Source organism: Salminus brasiliensis, chromosome 10 (genome assembly GCF_030463535.1).
Source record: "Salminus brasiliensis chromosome 10, fSalBra1.hap2, whole genome shotgun sequence".
Classification (NCBI taxonomy): domain Eukaryota; kingdom Metazoa; phylum Chordata; class Actinopteri; order Characiformes; family Bryconidae; genus Salminus; species Salminus brasiliensis.
Genome location: NC_132887.1, coordinates 29,553,276 through 29,578,275, shown reverse-complemented (window position 1 = coordinate 29,578,275; position 25,000 = coordinate 29,553,276). Strand labels below are relative to the sequence as shown.

The window sequence follows — 25,000 nt, the reverse complement described above, 5'->3', positions numbered from 1 at the left end:
TCTTGGTGGTACATGCAGGGCTTTGTAAGGCTAAGTAGTTCATAGATTTCACTACTTTACTATTATCAGCATATCTTATATAAACTGAAAAGAGTTATATACAGTGACTGCAATTGAGAGATGACCCCTGGTTCCCTTTGCCACCGCTGTTATATGAGATATATTAGGTGGTAAGCTTCTCTACAGTGAACCATTTAACAGGAATATATATTTACATTTACATTTACATTTATGGCATTTAGCAGACGCTCTTATCCAGAGCGACTTACAAGGTTACTGGTATTACAGAGGTGGGTCAGTGTAGTGTTAGGAGTCACCCAGACTGGGAATCGAACCCTGGTCTCCCACATGGTTTTGTTGTAACACAATGGTAGGTGGTGGTGTTATCTGTTGCGCCACACCAACCACCCTGTAAATTATAATATAATATATATATATATAATATATAATTGTTTACATATGCAGAAAAACTGAATCCAGGACTCTATTCCAGAAGTCTCATGTTTAAGACACATGTTTAATCATCATGACTGGTGATGTTGTGAAGTTGCTATCTTGATTTGAAGTGAATCCTCTTTACAGATCGGTTTGATCCAAAGCTGGATCAAAACACACAAATAATAGCTGTATATACATTAAACGTTTACGGAAGTTCACCTTATTCTGTAGGACTCATAAACCTGCATGCTGGAGATAAGATCTGAAGCTTCTTGTGATTTCTCGTCCTGGAGTCCTAGATAAAGTAAAAAAGTGAAGCTCCTAACTTGTGTCAGTGTTAGAAAAGAGCCGAAACACGCCTCACACATCTCCAGTGTCAGCGTCAGCGCACAGATTCCATCTGATCAAACGAACCAGGTGGACGTGCCTAGAGAGATGCACTTAACAGAGATGTGAAACGAATATTTGCGAGAGTAGGCCGTGTCTGAGGAGCAGCTTCAGATATGCACATACCTGTCAGGTTGTCAAAGTCACAAGTTCCAACAAAGCTGTGAATATCACAATGTGGGGATGTATTTTTAGATGCCTGTGATCAGGCGGCTGATAGAGTTTGTTTTTGGCCTGATGGAAGCTCTGAAGTTCCTTAAAATAAAACCTTAAGAAGCACTCTGTCATGCATGCGTGCCATTTATAACTGTTTGCTTTCCAGTATGACACCAGAAACAGCAATTCAGGCCATCCTGACTTGAATCTTGTTGACCTGATTTGATTTCTGCCTTCTGGACTAACAGTTAACCGAGTTTGTAATGGGCATCGTGATACCGCCGATTTGGTCCTCTTATGTCAGTGTCATAGGCTACTTGTTCATCACCTGACTCCAAAGTCCTATTGGTTCCAAAGTCCCAGATAACACACGGCGATGACAGCCTCACTCATCTTCGCTAGACAATCAATTCAAACGGGTTAAGACTAATCAAGACACTTATCTATCATTAGAAAGAAGGCTTGAGTGAATACTGCTAAACCCTTTAACCCTCCAACACGGCCTTCAAGTCCCGACAGGCCTTAATTAACTGCCAATAACGTTGGGTGATGAGGTCTCCCAGGTTCTTCGCTGACCCGTCCTTCACAGGAGAGCCGGGGGAGAGGTAGAAGCAATAGGCTGGGAAAAAAGGAGTGGCAGTGAAGGATGAGAAGTTGAGGTGAGGCCTACAGATGAGGGCTAGGCATGAGCGCGCATGACTCAAGCCTTCCACACACATTAAGGTTTTTGTCAGCGCTCATCTCTTGCTGGCCCCTAGAGCGTTTCGCGGTCATGCTTCACAGTGTGCTTCATCAGCGGAGTGTGACTGCTCCCGCCATGGCATAGGACATAGCCTAGCTGGAACGGCCAAAAGACGACAGGACCCGTCGTCCTTCTCTGGAGAAAGGGTTGTGTTTGTTGCTACTGTACAGCCACGCAAATGTCCAGTAGATAGACATTAAGCTTTGCTTTGGACTCTGTCGCGCTGTGAGTGGGGTTGCTTCATTGAAAATCCATTTTGGGACGAAATTGGCTTAATCTGGCTCTGTGAAACAAACCCCTAAGAGAGACAAATGCATTAAAAGCTTAGGGTGGCTAGCCGCAGTTCTAGATGTAAGCCGTTTAGATGTATAGGTGTTTTAACCTGCGTTTATATATGTCTTTAGGCTCAGCACATTCAGTATATCTAGCACAAATTGTGATCAATACAGATCTCAGTAATGTTGTTAGATGGCCAAAACATTTAATCAACAATAACACAATGGCAAAATATTGCATTTTGACATTTTGAAGGAAATTAAGTTACTAGGAGTGTAACACTACAAGGTATATTGGTCCATTCAGTAATGAGCCTGTCTTGTCAAACTATACATTCCCCCAGACTGGAGCAAATTAAGTACTCGTTTTAATATTGAAATACCACCTAAACTATAAAGTTCCTTCCTCTGACAAAGAATCTCGGCCACCTTACATCAGAATTGAGAGTAAATAGAAAAAACTCACTCCCTGTGTATATTAGGTTGGGGCTAACATATTAGCTTGTGATTAGCTTGTGGTTAGTTCGTTTTTAAATAAAATATAGTGAATGAAAACATGAACATATTTCCATGAGACACATTTTCAGGCACTCCTTACTTCTGCACCACTTCCTTACTTTAACATGCCACTGTTTTATATGAAATTTTATATGAAATATGAAATTGATCATTAGATCATTTACACCCCCTCAAGATACAGGCTGCTAGCAATAAGAGCCAAACTCAGAGCTAGTTTTCCATTAGGGAAAGAAAGCCACGAGTGTTTTCCAAAGAGTGTACCAATTATTAATACTAACCAGTTTTTGCGTATGACATATGTAGTATAGATAAATGTCAAAGCTGAGCATACTCAAAGTCCTTTCACTCGAAGGCCATCTTTGTAATGGGGCCTGGGCAGTGTTTTTCCAGTCATATGAGAACAAGCTCCCATCTCTATTAATAGAGAGAGATCAAATTATCGTTTCAAAATCATCACCAATAAAATCTGACAAAAACCTCATGAATAGTTGGCAGCATTTGACTCCCAGCGTAATCAGCAAGCTGGTTTGCTCGCTAAAGGGCGGGACTTTATCTGTAAACAGACGCCATGTTGAGCGTTACGAGAACTCCCATTCATGTATCAACAAGTGGCACGTCTCCTCACTTATAACATCTCTGGTATACTCAAATATCCAAGACACACATACTCAAAACTGGTCAGTTTTTGAGTGTGGTCATGATGGGCAATATTATCCCACAATGCATTGCGAAACAGAAAGGGAGGAGCTACTCATGTCTGAAACAGTTGTTAGATTTTTAGGATACCGATGCAAGTGCGGCATTGGCGGAGGTCGAAGAACTTGCAGTGACATGTGCTGGCATGGCAACGCTTCATCACTTCCTGTTCATGCACTTTTTTGTGTACTAACCTGCCAAACCCTCAGTATTAGGATTAGTGTATAGTATATCATCAATGTCCAATAAAAACATGTATCTCCACAATAAGCGAAAAGGCTCTTAACTTTTAATAGAATAAGAATTTATTGTAAGTAATTTAGATGATTTCTATTGGCTCATTCATCTAGAATTATTTATATAACAGGGTTTAAACGATGGGGAAAACTAAAAACTGGAGATACATGTTTTTCATTGGACAGAAGCGATATCATTTATATATAGCAACAGTAGCTAAGTCAGCCCATCTCACATCTGTGATGTGTTTGATTATAGCATATCCTCTCCCATATCAAATAACTTATAATGATAAATATAAATATAAAAATATAATATAGAATATAATATATAAAATAATAAATAATATAAATATAATATAAAAGCAAATTTCCTTGTTTGTTCATCACTTTTCTTCATAGCTTTTAGACAGTAATAGTGTGTGTCTTTTCTGAACACTTCATTTAAAGCATAACCAAGGAAAGAGGGCAGTCTGCTTTTTTTTAAATCAATCAACCCATGTCATAATTCTGCTTGTATCATCTGGGCTGCAGGAGCGATTTCACCCTCAATCTCAAGCTAATGTTGAAAGAGGGTGAGGACAAAAGCAAAAGTGGGATGAGGATGTCCCACTGGAAACTACAGTGGTTCAAATGAAAAAAACCCCACATTGGTTTAAACCCAGATTTAAAGTTTTGCTGTCCCGCATTCCTGTTGCTTGACCCCGGTAGACACTGAGGAGGCAGATGTTGAAAAAGACTTGCTGTTTTGTCCCACGGAGAGGCAGACAGAAGACAGGAGAACAAATTAATCATGCCCTTTAGCTGGGAAGCATGCTACAGTAGATTTTGGGCAGGAGGCTCACTCTATCAATAAATTACACCCTGTAAGCCAGTTTGGCCTGTCTTATTGGGCACACTCTGATTATACGTCTTTTTCCACCGGAAAGAATTGAGTAAGGCCCAGATTTAAACCACAGAGGATATCCAGCTTAGCCTTAAAGACAGAGCGGGTACTTCTTTATCGAGTGTCTCTCAGACTGTGTTTTTACTACATGGCCTTTTCAGTGGGCTTTTGAGATAAAGTCAGTTCAGAAAAGATGTTCTGTAGATACGCCCATATGTATTCTATGAGCTGCAGCAGAGAAATGGTTTTCCCACAGGTATTCTAGCTTGGAAGCAGGTTAGTTGTGATATGATAGATAAAGAAATTTCATTTCTCTGAAGTGGCAACAGACAAATAAATAAAGGTGTGTTAAAAATCTGTTTATATAGCCATTAGACTTATTCCAGTTCATAGCAGCTTTCACAACTGTACTGAAAAAAAGTTAAATGTCGTACTTAGTGAATGTTTCCTGGCTTGCAGAACTTGGCCCTGGTGAACAAGCATTTGTTTGACACGAAGCGTACTGTATCTGTTGCTTTGGAAATGATCTGGAAGCTCCTTCAAGCCACCCAATACTCTCCCAGTTGGAGTACTGGGCCGCCGTATCTGTGTCACTAGGATTTAGGCAGAGGAACACGTTCGCTGTCAGAAATTCTGCTCTCCCAAAATCCCTTTTTTCAAATGCCAGAAACTAGAGCAGTCACCGCATATCACTTTCTCAGGCCCCAGTCGAGCTCCATCTTGGGTAAAAGCCATTTTATTCGGCACGATTTTCCATCCAGAGTGCTGCGTACCCCAGAAGAATGCCTAATCACAGCCTAATCACATACGTGAAGAAATAAATACTGATGTGTGTAGACACAACATCACGAGTAAAAAGTAGTGTGTGAAGTCTAAGTGAATAATCATAGAGTAGAGAGGTATACAGAAGCCTGTCATAGCTTCCCTTTCCAGTGTGTTTCTCCTTCTTCTAGGCAAATCCTCCAGTCCACTTGGTAAACATTTACACAGAAGAAGAAGAAGTGCGTATCAGACAGCTGACATTAGTACAAACTAATGCAACTGACCTGCTTTACTGAGCGCTTTATACTCATTCAGTGGATAAATTAGTTCACACACCCCAATCAAATTAGTCAAAATAGAGTCAGCATTTCGCTGCTGTCCAGCGAAAAACATGTATCTCCATTTTTTTCCGTCTTTAATTTTCTCCACCCTTTGAACCCTGTAGCTGCTCTGTACACTGGGTGAATAATTCTGGATGAATGGACCAATAGAAATGCTCCTGTAAAGTTGCTGTTTTGGAGATGCATGTTTTTCATTGGACAGCGACGATATATAGACTCTTTTAGCTTAAATATTTAAAAGTAATATGTTGGGAACGGTTTAAACTGTCGTTACTGAGCGTTAAGCATGACGTTAGCTGTGAGGTTAGTCATGATGACGTCACTGATGACTTTGCCTCAGTTAAATTATATAAAAAGCATGGTAAGAGTAACAACCGATTTTGGAACATAAAGCCGTGCAAATGTTGCAGGTGGATCTTTTAAGGAAAACTGTAAGACAGAGACCCTTAAAAAAACGTAAAACTGTTTACTGTATGTCCGGCGAGTCCATCTGAGACGAAAGTTCCAGGCCACTGAAGCAAGTCATGGGTGCTTACTGCTTGATAAGGAATAATCTGAATAGACTTTTAGAGAGTTTAATGTAATCTTTCTGGGTTTTCAAGTTATATGAGGACGTTAGCATGTAGGCTGCTGGAAAATCTAGAAGCTGAGAAATTGAAAGGTGAGGAAAATAACAGGGTAAACAGCTAATCAGAGGTCTGTGTACGTGTTTCAGGGAGTTTTACAGATTGCACACAGATTTGCTTTACGAAGTGTAAGGGCATGAGGTTCTAAGTACGTATTTAAGTCAAATGAAACTACTTTAGAACTAGTGTACCGTCACTACCTCGCATCTTCACAATGGCGGCCAAAAATGGAGTTACAAGGTTTATGCATTACAGAAATGGTATATTACATTTAACTGCCTATATGACGCCTAGGCCCAGCCCTGACCTTAATGAAACATAGAGCTTTTGTTGGTTTGTACATTTAAGGCTTTTTTTGTTGTCCTAAAAATGCACAAAACAGACACACAAACACACACACACACACATACACATACACATACACTGCAGTCTCATTACACTCAAAGGGCAAACCGGTCACAATAATGAATGTGATGGAGGAGGACTCTCGCTGTCTCACTCTGCTGCACACACATACGAGCATTTTTTGGCTGCACCCACGCCACCCAGCAAATCCAGCTGCGTAATTTGGCTGAGATTATGCTTATTCCTGCATTGACGAATACAACGAGGGGATAAGCTGGAGTTCCCCACCCACTCCTAACAATCTGACACAGTTTTCTGTCTTTTTTTTTTTTGCGTGAAGCAGTGAGCGGTAGTCCCAAAATTGGATCAGTGAGGAGGTGTTCTCTTATAATCCCACCACTGCTACGCTACCTGCCCGCTAACATGAGTAACTGCATCACTGCATGTCTGTGAAAATGAAAACCTGTTTGTATTGGCTCTTCTGCAGTCCAGCATGGAGGACTGTTGTGCAATATCTTTCTACCCCCTCCCACACACTCTCTCTCTCTTTCTCACTCATACAGACACACACATACACTGGCTACATATTTGTTTAGTTACTGTACAACCAGTTTCAGGATTGCAATAGAAGTATAAATAGTGCTTAAGTTAGCCATTGAGCTGCTCTAAGGTAGACCTTGTGTAAAGAATAGGGATTTATTGACCTTGAGAATAAATCTAGGCTGGTGAATAATGACAATAATAACAATATTGTTGAGCAATTATAAATTTTAATATTTGTGTATGGGCTAGAGGGGTATAAAGCCCCTGAATGGTGGTATTTATGAACAAACCATTTGTCTTTTTTGTGTGAGTTTATTAGCATTGCGTTTGTTGATTTCTTGCTAATTGCTTGCTTTTTGAGTTTTAAAATACTCACATGTGTATTGGGAGGAAAATCCCAGAGATCATCAGCAAACAGAGTTACTGAAACACTTCTAACAGGCCTCAGTGGAACTAATTAGGCCGACCATATTGACATTAGGCAATACAAATTAACCATGATAGTGCGAATGATCAGCACCAGGCCAAAAGATCCATTGATCTCACTGGTTTAGGAACCATAAACAGAACACCTAGCCAACTTGGTACCATGTTAACACTTAGCCAACCTGTCTGAAGGCCTTATAAGTTGTTACAGTAGTTACCTGCCTTTAGTGCATTAAAGTCCTATAAATTATAGACCTGTCCGTTACAGACCCCCTTTACACAAAGACATGTTTTAATAAATGATATATTATTTATCTTATGATGCGTGGGCTTTTCATATATTCATGAGATGGGGAGAGTTTTAAATAGTTAATGCTTGACTTAATATTGAGTTCAGAGAGGTTGCTAGCCCTCGAGTTTCTAGGACAAGTAGAAAACAAAGTAAACTGCTGGGTCGGTCAAAGGTTTGGATTTCCAGGCACCCAAACGTTTCATCAGTGATTCTCAATGCTTTTTAAAATGAAGAGTGATAGTTCTTGGCTCGGATGCTTGGTTTAAGGAAAATACATTAATTGGCATGAAACCAGTGTGGAGGTTGCGTATAACTTAAAAAGCTTGACTGACTCTATTTGCAATCACCCATCTGTTCAAATGTTTAGAGAACTAAAAGTGGTTCTTCTATGAAGTACTGCTCGGGTGAACCCTATTTGACCCTATTCCTAGCAGGTCAGTGGATGAATGTGCTACAGCAGGGTACTGAATTGAATGACTATCATGACTGTGAAAGTTGCCCTTACTCAGTCTGTAAAAGTGTGAATCAGAAAAATGCTACCATACAGAAGGGAAGACTGTTCTTTGTGATAAATGGCACCCTATGAACTGTCTCCCAGGCAAGTGAGAATAAAACCAATTTAGGGCGGATTCAGACTGATACACTTCTTGTAGGAGTAGCTTATGATCAATAGTGTCAGAGGCCGCAGTCGGCTCAAGCAACCATTGACATTTTGTTGGAATGAGCATTTGATTTCAGCTCATTTACAGCTTTCATTACAGCGTTCCCTTTGCTACCTGCTGTTAGAGCAGAGTCCTGATTGGATTTCTTTTCATTACTTTCTTTCAAGTCAGTTGAAGTATTTAAAAGGCCACCCAATTCAAATGTAAGTATATCTATCTAGAATGAAAGAGGACTGTTTAGACTTTCTGTCGGGCCTGGAAGCTTGTATGTGTGTGTGTTTGGCTGCGGTATTTTGATGGGCTAAGGTCTGAACAAGGTCATCTCTCAGAGGATTAGATGTAAGCCTATGTCGGCCATAAATTCTTAACGCAGCAAGAAAAAGTCAAGATTAATGCAGATATGTTTTCCATATGCACTCTCTGCAATCAGTGATTCTCTGCTTCAGAGACAGTCATAAACTCTGTCGTCTATGTGTGGCACGATAACAGAACTTGCGAGGAAGATTGAGGCGTGCAAATCGATAATGCTATTTAATTTGCAGTAGTTTCCAGAGGACTTCAGACACTGCTCAAAATCCGATTACGACTCTACAGCGTCCTGTCATTGAGAAGACCTTCAACCGAGCCAGCGCTTGAAACGCTTGGGCGTGCAGTGGGAGTCGTTGGATTCCTGAGGTTTTGGAGTGCACTATGCTGACAACATAGCCTGATATTGAGCTGTGTGGTGTGAGTTTGCCTAAATGTGTCAATGTCTCTTCTAAACAGCCCCCCAAAACAATGTCAGCATGCGGAAAACTCAGATAGTGTTAAATAGGCTACGTCCTGTAAATCTCGGAACAAACCAGGCCACATTGTGCGCTCAAACTGGACGGGAGGTGGGGAATGAGGCGTCTAAGGCGTTAGCTCTAGTCGTGGTTGGGTGGTCATGCTTTAGAAAAAAATCAATAGTGGTAAAATCTAAACCGCAGCCCATTTGGAGAACACAGATCCTGTTCGCGGTCGCTTCGTGTAGGGGCTGTTATCACTTGCGGCCAGAGAACAAACTGGCTTAGATTTCATCCTCTAGTAAATACACATTGATCTGCTTGTACAGGTAAAACAAACCAAGGCAAAACATTTGGTCTGGCAGTGCTGACACACATGGAGTCTAGAAAAAAACTACTATTGCCGTCATATTATTTCTTTCCTCACTGTAAAAAAGTGCAGTCTGTCAACAACATGGGTAATTTAGTGGTTGCAGTTTTTTATACAAGACTTCAGCTGAGAGATGAATTTCCTTGGGTCAAATTAAATACTGAAAGGGCGGATATCCATTCATTTTTTGAGATCCACAAGACATTTGTGTGAGTTTATGTTCCAAAACTGTAACTGTACCTCTTACTGCAACAGTAACAGTTATTAGCTATAATATAGTCATATATGAACCTTTTGAACCGTAATTTAAGCTGTTTATTCTAACGCAGAAACTATTGTAAATTATTTAGCATATCTTGTGGGGTCCCACAGGGTTACATTTTAGGGTCCATTATGTTAATCGTGACAGTAATTAGTAGTTAGGAGAGTGAAAAACTGAAGTGTGAGCTTACACACTTAATGGGTCTAACGGGTTAAACATCTAACAAAGTTTGGATAAAAAAACAATATAGAAATATTATAAAACACTTAATAAAACCTCTGATCGGGGTGATCCTATTACTGTCTGGCTTGACACACTGATTCATACTGAACTAAACAATGACCTGGGCAAACCAGGGAGAAATGAGCGAATCAGACTTTCTTACTTAATGCGTGTAGTGTTGTACGCTCCGCTCTGTCCATGCACTTATTAAAAGCACTGTCCAGCTTTTATGCAGTAATACCTCACTAAAGAAGGTAAGATTCACTTTACTGCTGGGGCAACATCACACACATGCACACGTGCAGTCAAATGAACGAACGATCAAATTAATGAGCGAATAAACAAACAAACTAAAGAACAAATGGACTAACGAATGAGCAGGCAAACGGACATATGGACTGCAGGACCATGAAGAAAGGAAACAGATTTAGGACTGATATATGTAAATGAGCCGATCCGATTGTTGTGTATTATGCCTCATTTAAAAATTCCTTTGTTCTTTACCTTAAATATCAATGGGCGGAGCAAAACATCCTGTAGGCTGGATATGTAAAAATAGTGATTACAAATTGGGCTGCCTCTCACTTTGTGGCTTAGTTTCCACAGATGGACTGTAAAGACTGTAACTGTAACTGTAATTTTAAACATTTAATGTTTACATATTACATACTGTTATTGTTTTTTTTTATAAATGTACACCATAGGATTTACTGGGATGTTAAGAGGAGACAGCATGACAGCAACACATTTGCTCATTTAAAAGCATGAAATAACAGCATGTTTTAGTGTCTGTGTGAAAAGTGGTGTTGTTGCACTTTTCCCTCATTTGCATATACTGTTAGTAATTTATAAACTACATCATTCCAAAACAGAATGTCCTCCTCATGGTAAAGGGTCTGCTAAGAAGCTGGTTTATTATCATTTCTTTAAACCCTTAATATAGAGTCTGGAGATCATATAGAGAGTCTGGAGATCATGTAAAGGGTCTGGAGGTCATATAGAGAGTCTGGAGATTATATTGAGAGTCTGGAGATCATATAATATAGATAGTCTGGAGATCATATAGAGAGTCTGGAGATCATATAGAGAGTCTGGAGATCATACAAAGTGTCTGGAGATCATATAGAGAGTCTGGAGATCATGTAAAGGGTCTGGAGATCATATAGAGAGTGTGGAGATTATATTGAGAGTCTGGAGATCATATAATATAGATAGTCTGGAGATCATATAGAGAGTCTGGAGATCATATAGAGAGTCTGGAGATCATACAAAGTGTCTGGAGATCATATAGAGAGTCTGGAGATCATGTAAAGGGTCTGGAGATCATATAGAGAGTGGAGATTATATTGAGAGTCTGGAGATCATATAATATAGATAGTCTGGAGATCATATAATATAGATAGTCTGGAGATCATATAGAGAGTCTGGAGATCATATAGAGAGTCTGGAGATTATATTGAGAGTCTGGAGATCATATAGAGAGTCAAGAGATCATATAATATAGATAGTCTGGAGATCATATAGAGAGTCTAGAGATCATACAAAGTGTCTGGAGATCATATAGAGAGTCTGGAGATTATATTGAGAGTCTGGATATCATATAGAGAGTCTGGAGATCATATAGAGAGTCTGGAGATTATATTGAGAGTCTGGAGATCATATAATATAGATAGTCTGGAGATCATATAGAGAGTGTGGAGATTATATTGAGAGTCTGGAGATCATATAATATAGATAGTCTGGAGATCATATAGAGAGTCTGGAGATCATATAGAGAGTCTGGAGATTATATTGAGAGTCTGGAGATCATATAGAGAGTCAAGAGATCATATAATATAGATAGTCTGGAGATCATATAGAGAGTCTAGAGATCATACAAAGTGTCTGGAGATCATATAGAGAGTCTGGAGATTATATTGAGAGTCTGGATATCATATAGAGAGTCTGGAGATCATATAGAGAGTCTGGAGATTATATTGAGAGTCTGGAGATCATATAATATAGATAGTCTGGAGATCATATAGAGAGTGTGGAGATTATATTGAGAGTCTGGAGATCATATAATATAGATAGTCTGGAGATCATATAGAGAGTCTGGAGATCATATAGAGAGTCTGGAGATCATACAAAGTGTCTGGAGATCATATAGAGAGTCTGGAGATCATGTAAAGGGTCTGGAGATCATATAGAGAGTGGAGATTATATTGAGAGTCTGGAGATCATATAATATAGATAGTCTGGAGATCATATAATATAGATAGTCTGGAGATCATATAGAGAGTCTGGAGATCATATAGAGAGTCTGGAGATTATATTGAGAGTCTGGAGATCATATAGAGAGTCAAGAGATCATACAAAGTGTCTGGAGATCATATAGAGAGTCTGGAGATTATATTGAGAGTCTGGATATCATATAGAGAGTCTGGAGATCATATAGAGAGTCTGGAGATTATATTGAGAGTCTGGATATCATATAGAGAGTCTGGAGATAATGTAATATAGAGAGTCTGGAGATCATATTGAGAGTCTGGAGATCATATAGAGACTCTGGAGATTATATAGAGAGTCTGGAGATCATATAGAGAGTCTGGAGATTATATAAAGTGTCTGGAGATTATATAGAGAGCCTGGAGATTATACAAAGTGTCTGGAGATTATATAGAGAGTCTGGAGATCATATCGAGAGCCTGGAGATTATACAAAGTGTCTGGAGATTATATAGAGAGTCTGGAGATCATATAGAGAGTCTGGATATCATATAAAGTGTCTGGAGATAATGTAATATAGAGAGTCTGGAGATCATATTGAGAGTCTGGAGATCATATAGAGACTCTGGAGATTATATAGAGAGTCTGGAGATCATATAGAGAGTCTGGAGATTATATAAAGTGTCTGGAGATTATATAGAGAGCCTGAAGATTATACAAAGTGTCTGGAGATTATATAGAGAGTCTGGAGATCATATCGAGAGCCTGGAGATTATACAAAGTGTCTGGAGATTATATAGAGAGTCTGGAGATCATATAGAGAGTCTGGATATCATATAGAGAGTCTGGAGATTATATAGAGAGTGACCTTAATGACTCTAATGATGTATTATTCAGTAACTACAGGCACTTCTGTAAAAACTGGAGGGGCTATTCTTTAGTAAGTTTGTAATAACACTTTCGGTTTCAATGGGTCAATGTTTTTAAACTTGTTTGGTGTCACATTTTGACGCTTGAAGTCTTAAAGCACATTTTTTACTTTTTCTGTATGTGTGCCTATTTAAGTCTTAGTATTTAAAAGCATGCGAAGCACATTTCTATCTAAACAGGCCAGCAGCAGCTGTTCTGACAGTAATAGATCTATTTTTTGCATTATTCCAGCACGTTACCATGGCAATGCATCTGGCATCAGAAAACGCCTGAGGTAAAAACTGACCAGTATGTTTCGATTACATCAGAGTAAAACAACATGATCAGAATAAGATAAATAAGATGTGCTAAAAAAAGGGGCTTTTGGCGATGTTTTCAAGCCTGGCGAGGCTTTGACAGAGGTAAAGCAGCATCAGACAGACTCAGACAACTGATATCGTCCAAATCACCACTAACTAGAATTTGTGAAAATAAAATGTGATTGTAATTGTTAATAAATAAATAAATAAATAAAAGTAAAGACAGCTACATGTCCTACATCTCGTCTTCCTGACGAATCTGATGATATATTGTAACAGAAGAAAGCCCTTATTTGTTTATTTTATTTTCTGTGTTATTCTGTAAACAAACATGCAGCCTTCTGCATGCAAATGTGACTAAAAGACCATGTCAGAATTCGTAGCGTGTGCTAAATACAGAGCGACCCTCATTACAGACGCAATCCAGACTCGCAGCGATCAAAACGTTTTGAACAGAGAATATTACAAAGCAACCAGTGTCATTTTATTTTATTTTTTAACTTACTACACACTAACCCTAACCTAACCTAAAAATACCCTAACCCTTACCCGAACCTTAATCTTAACCGTAGTAGAAAATCTCAATTTCTGCAGCCGTTTCTGGCTACTTTTTAAAGAAGCTCCATAACAGAGCAAATCAGTCTGACGTATCTGTGTAACAATCCAATAATACAATGTAATATATAGCGTACTAAACGTACATGGAATACCCCATAATCCATTGTGTTGCCTGCTATATTGTGTTGCCTGCTGTCGCACAGCAGTGAGTTCACACACATACCGCTGGGTCTGAAATCGTTCACTATCTTGTGGAATTATGTTTTCTCAATGCTTCTTCGAGTACATTGCAGATTTTGTGCAGGTTGTGTCCAGCGCCGCCAGAGAATGGGAGATGAATTGTGAATTGAAAATCTGTACAAAATATCTGTGCAAATGTTATGAATCACTCAGGGTGCACTTTTGATCATATATATATATATATATATATATATATATATATATATATATATATATATATATACATATTCAAGTTATTTTTGTGACCATTGTGGGTTTTTCTTTCATTAACCGAGGGGTACCAACAATGTTGTCCACTTGTTCTATCTATCTATCTATCTATCTATCTATATATATATATATATATATATATATATATATATATATATATAAAAGAATGAAAATCATAAACATGGTGCATCGAAGCAGCTTGTGTCGAGCCCTAAAACGTTTGTATGTCTGGTGTCTACTGGTTTTACTTTCACTTTTTTAAACGTAGCTTTTGACAGGATTTTTTTAGTTAATATTGGTTGGTTTTGCAATATATATATATATATATATATATATATATATATATATATATATATATATATATATATCATTTTTTTCATTGGTTATTCGTTGCAATATTAGAAACAGTTCTCCTGTTTCTTCCATGACTGTGATTCTAAAATGTTTGGTCCATTTTAGCACCCTAACAGATGCAACGTTGGTCATTTTGATTAGCTGTTACTGAGGTAAAATACTGTGAAAATGCTGCAGTGGTAAAAACTGTATAGCATGATTGCCTCCGATTTTAATGAATGTGACCCACTGTTTCCTGTTTCTGCAGAGAGTTCTTCTCTGAAGAACCATTACTGGAAGAAAAATGTGTAGTTTGTATTTGTTAGCATACTGAGCGCTGTCTTTATAGTGCTAGTACAGTGCGATTTTGTGCTCCAGGTATTAGAAACAGCACCAGAAATATTGTCTTGTCACCCTTTATCAAGTAAGTGCACCCTTTGCTCTTCTAAGAACAAGATCTATAACAGCAAAAAGCATTTTCTTGTTTTAGGGAGGGAAAAAAACCCACATCTGTTATAACCGAAGCCTGGTGTTGCTCTAGCTCTCTCTTTGCATTTTACTCAGCCCCACATCTCCTCCACACGAGTAACCTCACGCCATAGTGTCCCTGTCGGATGCAATTAAAATCCCCCACCCCCACCCACTCTACATCATGTACACAGAGAAAGCACAGAGTGATATGCTTATGCAACACTTAACATATTAGTTACTGATTGAATTATGCCTGCTCTTGTGTATGTATGTGTGTGTGTGTGTGTGTGTGTGTGTGTGTGTGTTTGACCAAACAAAAGAGGCACAGATCAGTCCTCAGCTGTTGATTAGAAGCTGGGATTTGCCCTGTCTTGTGACAGTTAGGGTTAGGGTCCAGCTAGCAGAAGCGGGTTGCTTGACCCACCCAAGGGCAATCTCCATGTAGAGCATGACCAGTGAGTCATCTCTGAAAGCAGCATCACTAGCAGGGCAGACCTCATCTCTCATCAACAGTGGTATAAAGGATAGGCATGATTATTTGCTTACTCACCAATTTGGCTCATTATCACAAGTAGCGTCCAGTGGCTAACTGCCTTCAGCGGGGACCATAAATGTCAAAACTAGCTTCTGCTGCGTAAGAGTGATTATCGGAATATTGAATAAATCATATGATTAACTAGTGAATACAGCTTCACTCCATTTGGGCGCTTGTTGGAGGGTTCGTCAACTAAGCATGAAGATCCAGTAACACTGCAAAATGTCCAGTGAAATGATTGAATGAAATGAACCACTTTTAGATAAGCATCGGAGGGTAATATAAAAAATTGGATTCAAAGATTGAAAGTAAAAATTCACAGGATACGTTATATCTGGTGAACTCATTCATCGATTAATATCTGGAGTTTCCCACTAGTAAATACCACTTAATTGATATTGCTGTTCAAGAGTATTTCTTGGGCTTGTATATGTATAATGTATCCTACAGTCATGCCAAAATTTAAAAAATAAAGGTGCTACTAGCCCATTTTGGTTCCATAAAGAACCATGTTTTCTTAAAGAGATGTGTGTATCAAAAACATTTTACAGATTTAAAGAAGTCAATCTAAAGTTCTTTTCTGAATTTAAAGGTCTACATTCATATCTCTTTTACATAAATGGTTCTTCTTTGGCATCGTTCAAAGAATCTGTAGCACCTTTAATTTTAACACTGCAGATGTAAAACCAGTAATGCAGTGATATGGCGGTCAAATGTTTTGACAGTTGCTGGAGCAGATCTGATGGTTCTAATGGCTTATAGTGGTCCTAACTGTTTGAAGAATCAGACCAGCTCCTTGCTTGGCTGTATTCACCTAAACACCACAGGGAAAAATCTTGTTTGGACAGTTTTTCATTTGGGAGGTTCAACATTTGAACCCTACTGTTTTCAACCAAAACTGAACAATGCAATATGAATATTACTATAGTATTACAGACCTTACAACAAATATAGCACTTCTATTAAATAGAAATGAAAAAACCTTACAGATTACAGTATTACAGTATATATAGTTCCCATAAGGCCCTTTCTGAGGGCCTAGAAGAGCCAGAGGGTTCCCCATTGTTAGCACCGGCTTTCATGAGGAAGAGTTAGCATGAAGGACGGGTTTGTCATTTACAGTAGCTGATGCTGACTCTCACTAGCAGGCATGTAGGCAAAATGTGCCGCCAAATATCCTTAGGGCACCTCCAGGCCAAACACTGTGCTTTTTTGCTATCAAAGACTTGTTAGCCCTCTTAGCGTGCTACACAGGAAACCACTGTATCTGTTCTTTCCTTTCAGGAGGAGCTTTGTGTTAGCCTCCAGCCTCTCTTGAAGGCTACCAAATACAGCATGTTATTGCCAGTGCTAAATTCAGCCATGCTAGGAATTTGAGACTTATTTGAATGTTTCCCTTTCAGGGGGAGCTTTGTGTTAGCCTCTAGCCTCTTTTTAAAGGGCCTGAATCAGATTTTCCTTTCTTTCTTGAAGTAAACAAGCTTTCTGCAGCACGTAAACGGGGTTAAAGTTTTAAATGTACAACCCACTCCCCATTCTGTACAGTCGAGATATTGCTTGATATAAACAGATATAATTTTTGTTAGCGCCCTGTAGGAATTCTAATGATATGTAAGTTTATTTATTTATATTTTTATTTTTTCATTAATTTTTTTTACCTGGTATGTTACAGTTTTACAGCAACTCCTTCTGTAAACAGACCCAGTACATAAATGCTGCCACTGTTTTCTATTTTTGATAACGGACTGAATTTTAGTTTGCCCAAATTCATATTCGTACGCATATTCAACTGGTTCATATTCAATTGTAAATCATAAATGGCCTTTAAGTGAAACAGTAAACAGTGTTAAAGTTTTTAAACATACAACCCACTCCCCAGTCCATCCAGTCATCATATATGTACCTGGCATGTGGCAGTTTTACAGCAACTCTTTCTGTAAAGAGCTTTGTTACAGAGCTGCTGCCGGTGTTCTCTGTTTTTGACCGCTGACTGAATTTTGATTTGGCCAAAATCATATCCATATGCATTAGGGATGCACCGATACCAATTTTCCCTTTCCGATACAGATACCGGATTTTCAAGTACCTGCCAGTACACAGTACCGATACCAACTCTGAGTTAAATACTCAAATAGATGGCTATAAATCCTGTTCATTTTTATAAGTTTTACTTTTTTATATCTTATCCCAAATAAAATATATTAAACTTGAAAGAACAGCGTTTACTGGTTAAGTAACTACACATTTAAAAAGATTCAGAGCTATGAAAAAATAAAAACTGCCACAATGCAGAAACACATGCAAGTAAGCAAGCATAATCTTGCTAAAAAATTTATTTTTTATTTTTTATTAAATGTCTGTTTAATGGTAATAGCTATTGATGACTGGCTTTTACTGGTTGTTTAAATGTTTGGTTTCATAATAAAGTATGCAAACAAAATTAAAAATAAAATAAAGTAGGCCGTCAGTAAGCTTCACGGTATCAGGGCTCTCTATTGCCGATATCGATACTGTGTGTAAGTGCCAGTATCTGCGCTGATACGTATATTCAGCTGCATCGACTTCAAGACAGTTCCATCGACAGTGTTGAAGTGTCTAAATGTATACCAGCATATCTATTTACTCACCATGCATTCAAGATATGGAAATTAAAATGTATGGAAATAAATCTTGATATCTCAAGGCTCACAGATTTACATGGAGCCAATGTGTTTACATATCTGCCTTCAGCATTTTAGCCATGTCCATTCATGTTATGATAAGTAGTTCAGCTTGGACTGCAGGTTAGAGCTGGTCAGTTAGAAAGATCAGCCTTAAAGGCACAATAATAATAACATCATGGTCATGTAGAAATGAAATTTGATTTTTTTGGTGCAAAAATTAACCTCTGAGAAAATGTATAAACAGAAATTTGTATAACCAGTACTAAATCCAGTACCAGTGTATTCTATGAATTTTAGACTCACCTAGAAGCCGAGGTACCCTTGACTTTTTTTCTACATTAAAGCAGCACAACGAAAACACACATAGCTAAAAAAGGTCACTGAATGTCCTTAGCTTTCTCAGAGCTCAGTAAAAAAAAAAAACTCATTGGCCTGAGCGGTCATTTTCCTTGGAAGTAGGAAAGAGAGAGAGAGAGAGAGAGAGAGAAAAAAAAAGGAAGGCTCGTCTGAAATCACTCGTCGTCGTTCAGGGTGAGGGAAGGTTGCCTCCTTTGTGATTCTATTCATCCTGCTAATGCACTCTTAACCCTGAGGCAGCAGCCACAGGCCCTTTGTGTACTCTCTGTCTGTCACTTAAAGGGCAGGCGCAATGAGTAAGCCTTAATTGAGCAGCTATCCTTCATTTCACATGTGAACACAAATGTATCTGACTCCTTGCCGATAGCAGCACTCTCAAGCATGACAAAAAAGAAAAAACAACACCACACAGCAGCCTAGTCCAGACAAAGGAGGATGTGCGTTTCAGACGGAAATGCTGTTTACAGCATGAAGAAAGCCTCTAGCGGAGAGTGCTTACACTTCTTTAGAGCCAGGAGAAATGTCTGTATTGGATTTTCTGTCTCAAAAACAAAGAGAGTGAGGACTTGACATCCATTTTTTTGTGCACAGTGAATTGCATATTGGCTCACTGTGGCCCAACTGTGACACGGCCTAATATGACAAGTTATCCTAAAGCCATAAGCCATGAGTACAATTCTACAGTGCACTTGTAAAAGTAAAGTGATGACCTTGCGATTTGTAATAAAATTGTGTCTGAATTCCTAGAAAGTGTAGAATTCCTAGAATAAGGCTAGACTCAGTGTGACACATTCTGAAGCTGAAGCAATGATTTGACAGAATTTTTTATTATCAATTAAATGAAAATCTATAAAGGGTTAGCAGTTTTGGCTGCAAAGCTGCTTGTGTCCATCAAACAACAAAATGACATTTTCCATCTTTGATCTTGTATACCTTTGATTTCCCTGGCCTCCTAATACATTATTTCCCCACTAGCTAGGAATCTTTCCATGAGAAAATTCCACTAGATATTTCTTTCTTGATGACATCACTGGGTAAATCACTCTCTTCATGGCTAGGTAAAGGCTTAGACAGTTGTGCCACTTGGAAGCCCCTGACTGTCTTGCGAAATGTCTGTCTAAAAATGTTCAGTAAAGATTTGTTATTTTAACCTAAAAACACAACAGGTCACACACTTTTAAGCTCATTGAACATCATGTTTAAAGTTTATGAAACTCTGGAAGACAAATATTTTCTGTTAACTATTTGCTGTTCAAATTTAGAAAGTCAGTTAAAATTAATTTAAAACTAAATGTAAATTTAAATGTATATATATTTTAGCCTTTGTTTAGGATGCAAAAGATGCTACCAACATATTTAGGTGGGATATTTTATAATGTGAACTTATATATATATATATATATATATATATATATATAGTACTTTTGTGGACTCTCTCCTAAACTCTAATATATATATTATACTTTATATATTATACTTTTGTGACTTTTCTCTTCTTTCTGAAGCATTTTTTATACAAAACCCTCTGGATGGAAACATGGCTAGTGTTAGTAGTTCTAACAAAAACTCTCATATACTCCGTACCCATCATGCACTAATACCATTATTCACTGTATTCAAGAACAAATGCAATATAAAGTGAATTGTAGCACAATTGTATCTACAGTCACAAAGTATTAGCGTTATAGTACTGCCCTCTCAATAAAGAATCTGTTGGTAGTTTATGTGTTTTTACATCAAGCTTTTTTTTTAACAGGTTGTCAGTGTAGGACCAGACAATGTTCCGCAAAAAGAAAAAGAAGAGGCCGGAAATTTCTGCACCAAAGAACTTTGAGCACCGAGTCCATACCTCTTTTGACGCAAAGCGTGGAGTGTTTGTGGGACTACCGACACAATGGCAGAGTCTTATAGAAAACCTGCGAAGGCCCAAACCTATGGTGGACCCCTCCAGAATTACACCAGTGGAACTGAAACCAAAGAAGGTAGGAAACCTACGACTTTACTGGCAGATCTTTTAAGAAATGATTTGAGGTGTGAACAAGTGATCAGTACAAAAACATAGAAATCACTGAACTAACTTGAATTTTATAGACAGATAAACACTATCTGGATGTTGTTCACTGTGTTTTACACTCATACATTCATTTCTCCCACAGTCTAACTGTAATCATCACATTATCACAGGGGCTGTTGGGTAAAGAGGGCACACGCTAGCAGATTTGTTTTTTTGCTCAATATTTTTGAATATTTGATGAGGATTTCAGTAGTTTTTGTACAGACAAGGCATCAGGCAGGGATGATTGCAAGATGCTGTAGTTGTCAAAGTTGATAAAGAAAGCCTGGTAAATCATGCAATGCATGCAAAAATTTCTCCCTAAATCCATAAAACAGATATGCTGAATGTCACAAATGTATTTTGGACCACAAACGAGAAGAATTAACATTTTAATACTTTTATTCACAAAACATTCATAATACTGTACACTATACAGACAAAAGTATTGGGATACGGTATTGGGGTGTCTCATTCAGTCCCATTGCCACAGGTGTATACAATCAAGCCCTTAGCCATGCAGTCTGCCTTTATACTCATTTGTGTAAGAATAGGTGGTTCCAAAAGAGCGCATCGAATTTCACTGAGCTACTGGTACTGATACTGTAGTAGGATGTCACGGCTGTAACATCCTTCCCGTCTAGATATTCCACAATCAGCTGAGTGGTATTATTGAAAAGCGGAAGTGTTTAGGAAACACAGCAACTCATGAAAGGAAGTGGCAGCCCATGTAAACTTTCAGAGCGAGGCATAAAGTATAGTGCATAAAAGTTGCCAATCCTCTTCTGAGTCAATAATATGAAGAATAACTCGATAAAATGAGCTCCAAACCCGCTGTTATAGTCTCAAAAGGGGGACAAACTTCATATTAAGGCCTATGGATTTAGAATGGGATGTCATAAAAGCCTCTGTAGATGTAATGTGTAGGTGTCCAAAAACTTTTGCCCGTATTGTGTGTATTTTTAATAAATAAAGAATGAACTGTCTTCATTTAAAATGATATGGGGGATATGGACACTGTGTTACAACAAATCTCAGCGCACTTTAGCTTAATTAGTTATTTATAGGCTTCATAACGCTTCTACACTACAGCCACCAAGAGGCTGAATAAAATAATTTAAAGAGCTTGAAGCAAGGTGCTAGAGCACAATACTATGCCACAGTTCTGGACTTTGCATGTGAGCATATCAGATCTTAGCCCAGCTTTTGATCCTCATTCTACATACTGAAATTGCTGAAATTTGTTAAAGTTGCAACAGCATTTTTTTTTAACATGAGAGTCTCAGATAAATGCAAAAAACATTTTTACTGTGCTGTCGTATTGCCTCCTTATCTATCACAGATCTCAACTAACAACCCTACTATGTACAAGTCAAGGATGAGAATCCTTAGAGGGCACCAAGATTTATTACTCCTCACTGGCAATTAATAACGATCCATGCTGCCAAGCCACCAGTGTCAGACTCAGGGATAAAAACTGCAGCTCCAAGCAAATGGAAGGGTGCAGAGCTCTAGAGCTCAAACAGATTTCTCCTTGGTCATAGTGCAATGACGCCTTATATATATATATATATATATATATATATATATATATATATACCTAGCTGCTTTCCAGCAGAAGGCAAAAACTTTAAATGGACGTTCTTGTGAAATTGTCAAAGTCATTTAGAGCATTTCTGTTTGTCCATTCATCCAGTGTTATTTACACAGTGTTTAGAGCAGCTACAGGGTTCCAATGATGGAGAAAACGTCTTGTAACAAAAGCATAAGCATGTTTAAAATGATAACAAGGCATAATTAAGCTTTTTAACTCAAAAGTTCAAATATGAAAACTGATACCAGACTAAGTTTGTACAATGAGATTAGGACATAGCTTAGCATGGCTCTACTGTTCTGGATGCTCTACATGCTCTACTGTTGTGGATCATTGTCCTGCTGCATAACCCAATTATGTTTCAGCTTCAGCTCATGGAGAGGTGAACTGACAGCCTACTTAATATTTATTTGACACAGTACTGTTATTGAGCTACTGTTAGACAGGTCTTGTTGTATAGAGCATTATCTGAAAACACAATTGTCCAGATGCTGTTTTTTTTTTTTTTTTTTACATTTCAGCGGGGTGGAGCGGTATAATGGTAATATCATATATTTATCCTCTAAACGTGTGTGGTTTGAACCTCAGTTAGGTGGAACATGTGCTTGGTGCTGTGGTGTTTAGTCTGCTAGCTAACTTTTCTAAACCCAAATAGCCGGCTAGAGTCATTACGGCTTTCAGTTACTCCAACAGCAGGAAAAACTTTAAATTCTGCTTTCTGTCCATTTAAGCTCGTCTAAATGTTTAAAAGTGGGCTTTCAGTGAGCCAGACTTTTATTCTGTAGTGAACAGACTGTCATCCTAGGATGACACTGTGAGCAATGTGAACTTTGCATTTGATCATGGGAGAGACGTGAGGTCAAAAGCAGCAAAAAAAACAAAACATGTACTTAGAGGTCTTTTAACACTGGTGGAGGCTGGTGATTGGCTGAAGAAAGGTGATGCTGCATTAGTCTCCTGGTACAACTTTCTCTACAGCTTTCATCAGTATTAGCCCATTTGTCATGATATGTTATCACACTGTAAGAGGCAGCTGGTACCTTCAAATCAGGCCACATAATTACAAAACGTGTGGTAACAAAGTATTTCACTGCCTTTCTAAGCTGCTTTATAGAAACGTGTACCTGTTTTTTTTTTGGTTTTCTGGCTGAAATTACTTTGGTAAAAACTGTGTGGTTTTAATGGTGGTTCTGCCTTACCTAGCAGCTGGTATATATATATACAGCACATACCAACCCCCCATGTTCCACCACACCCCAAAAAGAGAGTGCCCTCGTCTGAAATCAAGCATGACTTCAAGATTGAGCAAGAGGCCGCTGGGCTTTCGTCTGATAGGTTAACCAAGTCCGCGCTTCTGAGCCACACTGGTGCTGTGCGTCACTGCTTCTTCCAGGGCACATTTATACCTCCCGTCAAGGACGGAGTGACTGAAGCACATGGCAGTTGACAGAAAATGTCCTCTGTGGCTAAAACCTCTGCAAACTTGCTCTGAAATTGCGTCAAGCTAGCTTTGAAAGAATGCCTCCTCTATAAGGCCAGTTATAATACGGTATAAAAGCAGTTCATTTTGCAAGTCACATATAGTAATTTAGTCCATTTAAAATAATCAGTGTTAAATAATAAGTTGTTACATATTTAAATGCCCTGCCAATACCTACAAATACCTACAAAGCAGATATTTCCTGTTTAGCTATCTAACTGTAAACTCACAATGCTGTTTAACTTCATACCAGGTTACATTGCCAAGGCTTACGTTGCACACCCACCTACACCCGACTGTTGGGCAGGTTAGGTTCACTATTTTAGATCATAAACAGCTGTTGGAGCCATTAAGACCGATCTTTAGGTGCAAGAGACACTTCCATACTTTCCACATATTCACAAACAGTGGTATACAAATGTTAGGGCACCCTTGGTCAAAATGTCTGCTGCAGTGAGAAGTTAAGGGAGTAGAAGGTTGAACTATTCGCCAAAATGAGTAGCGGCATGAAGTTAAAGACAAACCATTCTTTACTGCATTTTAAGTAAGAGTCGTGTTCATTTCTGTTTTGCACATTATTTCTGTTTAGCACAGGACCATGCAAAAGTTTGAGCTTTCAGGGTCTCCTGAAACCTTCATTATTAATAATTATGAATAGTTTGTTAGGGCTGTAATTTGTTCACAGTTATTGTTAGCAAATGCCGGGTGATGACATTTTCAAAGCTATATAAATACTGTGGCTCCTCAAACATTCCCAATATTCAGCAGGAATGGGCTCCTTTAGGAATCATCTGCCCAGCACTTTGAAAATAAAAGCATCGTTTCCAGGTAGCTATTTTCTCTGTTCATAATGGAATTAAAGCAACACTTTGCAGCATTTTTACCTTAAAATAACAGCTTTAAAATCATTGTGATGCTCCACTGATACTGTGTCCAACTCTGGGCTTGGCACGCCGCTAAACTCTAAGTCTGGTGGAGCTGGCATGAAAACGCTTGTGAGAATTGTGTAACGCTGCGTAACTCGAGTAATTTTTGTGCACAATCCTGTAATATTACTCTACCCTATTAATATAACTAGGCCAATTGATTCTTTCACTTTCTGTGACTGTATCATTCAAAA

General features: G+C 38.4%; 1 protein-coding gene across 1 annotated transcript in view; it reads left to right on the top strand.

Moving 5' to 3' along the window:
• The window catches only part of LOC140564358 (serine/threonine-protein kinase PAK 6), a 42,126-nt gene that overhangs the window by 2,079 nt on the left and 15,047 nt on the right, over nt 1–25,000 (top strand). The window contains exon 2 of the mRNA XM_072689746.1: nt 20,510–20,735. Within this exon, the coding sequence (XP_072545847.1) occupies nt 20,532–20,735 (204 nt within the window). The 5' untranslated portion in view covers nt 20,510–20,531. The remainder of the gene's footprint in view (nt 1–20,509; nt 20,736–25,000) is intronic.